This window comes from Condylura cristata, unplaced genomic scaffold (assembly GCF_000260355.1).
Source record: "Condylura cristata isolate star-nosed mole 26May11 unplaced genomic scaffold, ConCri1.0 scaffold00015, whole genome shotgun sequence".
Lineage (NCBI taxonomy): Eukaryota > Metazoa > Chordata > Mammalia > Eulipotyphla > Talpidae > Condylura > Condylura cristata.
In genome coordinates, this window is record NW_004567116.1 from 37,152,039 (window position 1) to 37,153,853 (window position 1,815).

The 1,815-nt window shown below is 51.1% G+C and overlaps 1 protein-coding gene across 1 annotated transcript in view; it reads left to right on the plus strand.

Moving 5' to 3' along the window:
- CHRNA10 (cholinergic receptor, nicotinic, alpha 10 (neuronal)) overlaps nucleotides 1–1,815 on the plus strand; it is a 10,146-nt gene continuing 8,331 nt past the window's right edge. Inside the window, exons 1-3 of the mRNA XM_004683683.1 lie at nucleotides 1–76; nucleotides 851–996; nucleotides 1,359–1,513. Coding sequence (XP_004683740.1) covers nucleotides 1–76; nucleotides 851–996; nucleotides 1,359–1,513 — 377 coding nt within the window. The remainder of the gene's footprint in view (nucleotides 77–850; nucleotides 997–1,358; nucleotides 1,514–1,815) is intronic.

Consider the following 1,815-nt stretch of genomic DNA (forward strand, 5'->3'; position numbering starts at 1 on the left):
ATGGGTCCCTGGAGCCACCACATCAGCCTCCGCTTCTCTGTCTCCAGCCTGGGCCTTCTGTTCCTACTCCTTCCAGGTATGAAGCTCAGCAAGCCAACCCTGGATCACAGATTGCTGCTGTTTCCATCCTTCCTCAACCAATCTCCACATACTCTTAATTTCTTCCTTCACTACCTGTGCTGGTAGCAAACTACCTAGGGAGTGGGGAGGGGGACTGTGCTGAAGAGGAGACTGGCCTAACTCAGGTAGGAGTAATGAGGGGATCCTCCAAGGGACAGGGCTGGAAGAGTCAGGGGAAGGCCAGATCATGTAGGGTCTTCAAAGCCAGTCTGAGAGCTCAGGCATTATCCTGCAGGCAAGGGGGAGCGCTAAAAATGATCTATCAGGACTGTGAAGGATGGTTAGAGGGTCTAAGTGAGAGAAGCAGGGTGCAGTAAGAAGGCTACTGCAGCAGCAGGGGTCCACATCAGGGAGGACAAGACTTGGGCTGGAGAGGAGATGACACATTCAAGACCTGTTTGGTAATCCGACTGACAAGACGTGGGGACTGGTTGGATTGGAGAGGAAGAGGGCAGGAGAAGGGAGAGATAACTTTGGATTTCCAGTTGAGGTCACTGGGGGATGCTGTTTGCTGAGATGGGGAATACATAATAAGGAGCAAGTTTCAGCACTCTTTCAGGCAGACCAGGGAGGGATTAGACTTCCAGCTGGAGGAAGAGAGTACAGACATGGGGACACTGTAGCTGTGTGAAGAGAGTGGAGAATGGAGCAGGTGACAGGGTTTCTGTCTTTATGGGTAAAGGATATGAGTAGAGGACTCAGACAGACAACCCCTCTTATTGTCCCCCAGAATGCTTGGGGGTCGAGGGCAGGCTGGCTCACAAACTGTTCCGTCACCTCTTTGCCAACTACACAAGTGCCCTGAGGCCTGTGGCAGACACAGACCAAGCTCTGAACGTGACCCTGGAGGTGACACTGTCCCAGATCATCGACATGGTATGTTGTAGTGGTTTGTACACTGTGAGGTGTGTCTGCAACCTTGTCCAGGAATGGGGGAAGGGATTATGAGGCGAGGCGACTAGGATTATTCTCCAAACAATTGTTTTTTGTAAATGCTAATGTTAATGACAATACTAACAACTACTAACTGATAGATACTAATTGTTAGTGTCCACAACTTGCACACCTGAGTCCTTGCCTAGCAGGGATTATTACCCATGTAACTGCTGAGGAACTGAGACCTAGAGAAGAATCTGCTAAAGTCACATAGCAAGGTCAGGCCTGGGTGGGAACTGTGCTGCACAGACAAGTTGGGTTTGTGGGTATCTACGTCTCTGCCCATTCTCTGCCTCCTCTAGGATGAGCGGAACCAGGTGCTGACTCTATACCTGTGGATCCGACAGGAATGGACAGATGCTTACCTACGATGGGACCCCGATGCCTATGGTGGCCTGGATGCCATCCGCATCCCCAGCAGTCTTGTGTGGCGACCAGACATTGTTCTCTATAACAAGTAATGCCTGCCTGGGCCCTCCCTTCCCTCACCCCTCCTGGGTTGCTGTAGGCTCTAGGTATACACAGACATCCTCCTCCTCCCATCCCACTGATCAAATCTGATTGCTATGCTACCCTGAAAACTTTCTGCCTGCCCCCTTCTAAATTCACATTCCCTTTATGGCATTCCCTGTTTAGACTGACCCAAAGCAAACTGGGCTGACAGTCTCCTGGGAACCCATTATGTGGTCCTGGGCCAGTTCGGTATGTCTGGAAGTGAGTTCTGGGACACAAGCTTCTCTTTATGGCATCCTCCTCACC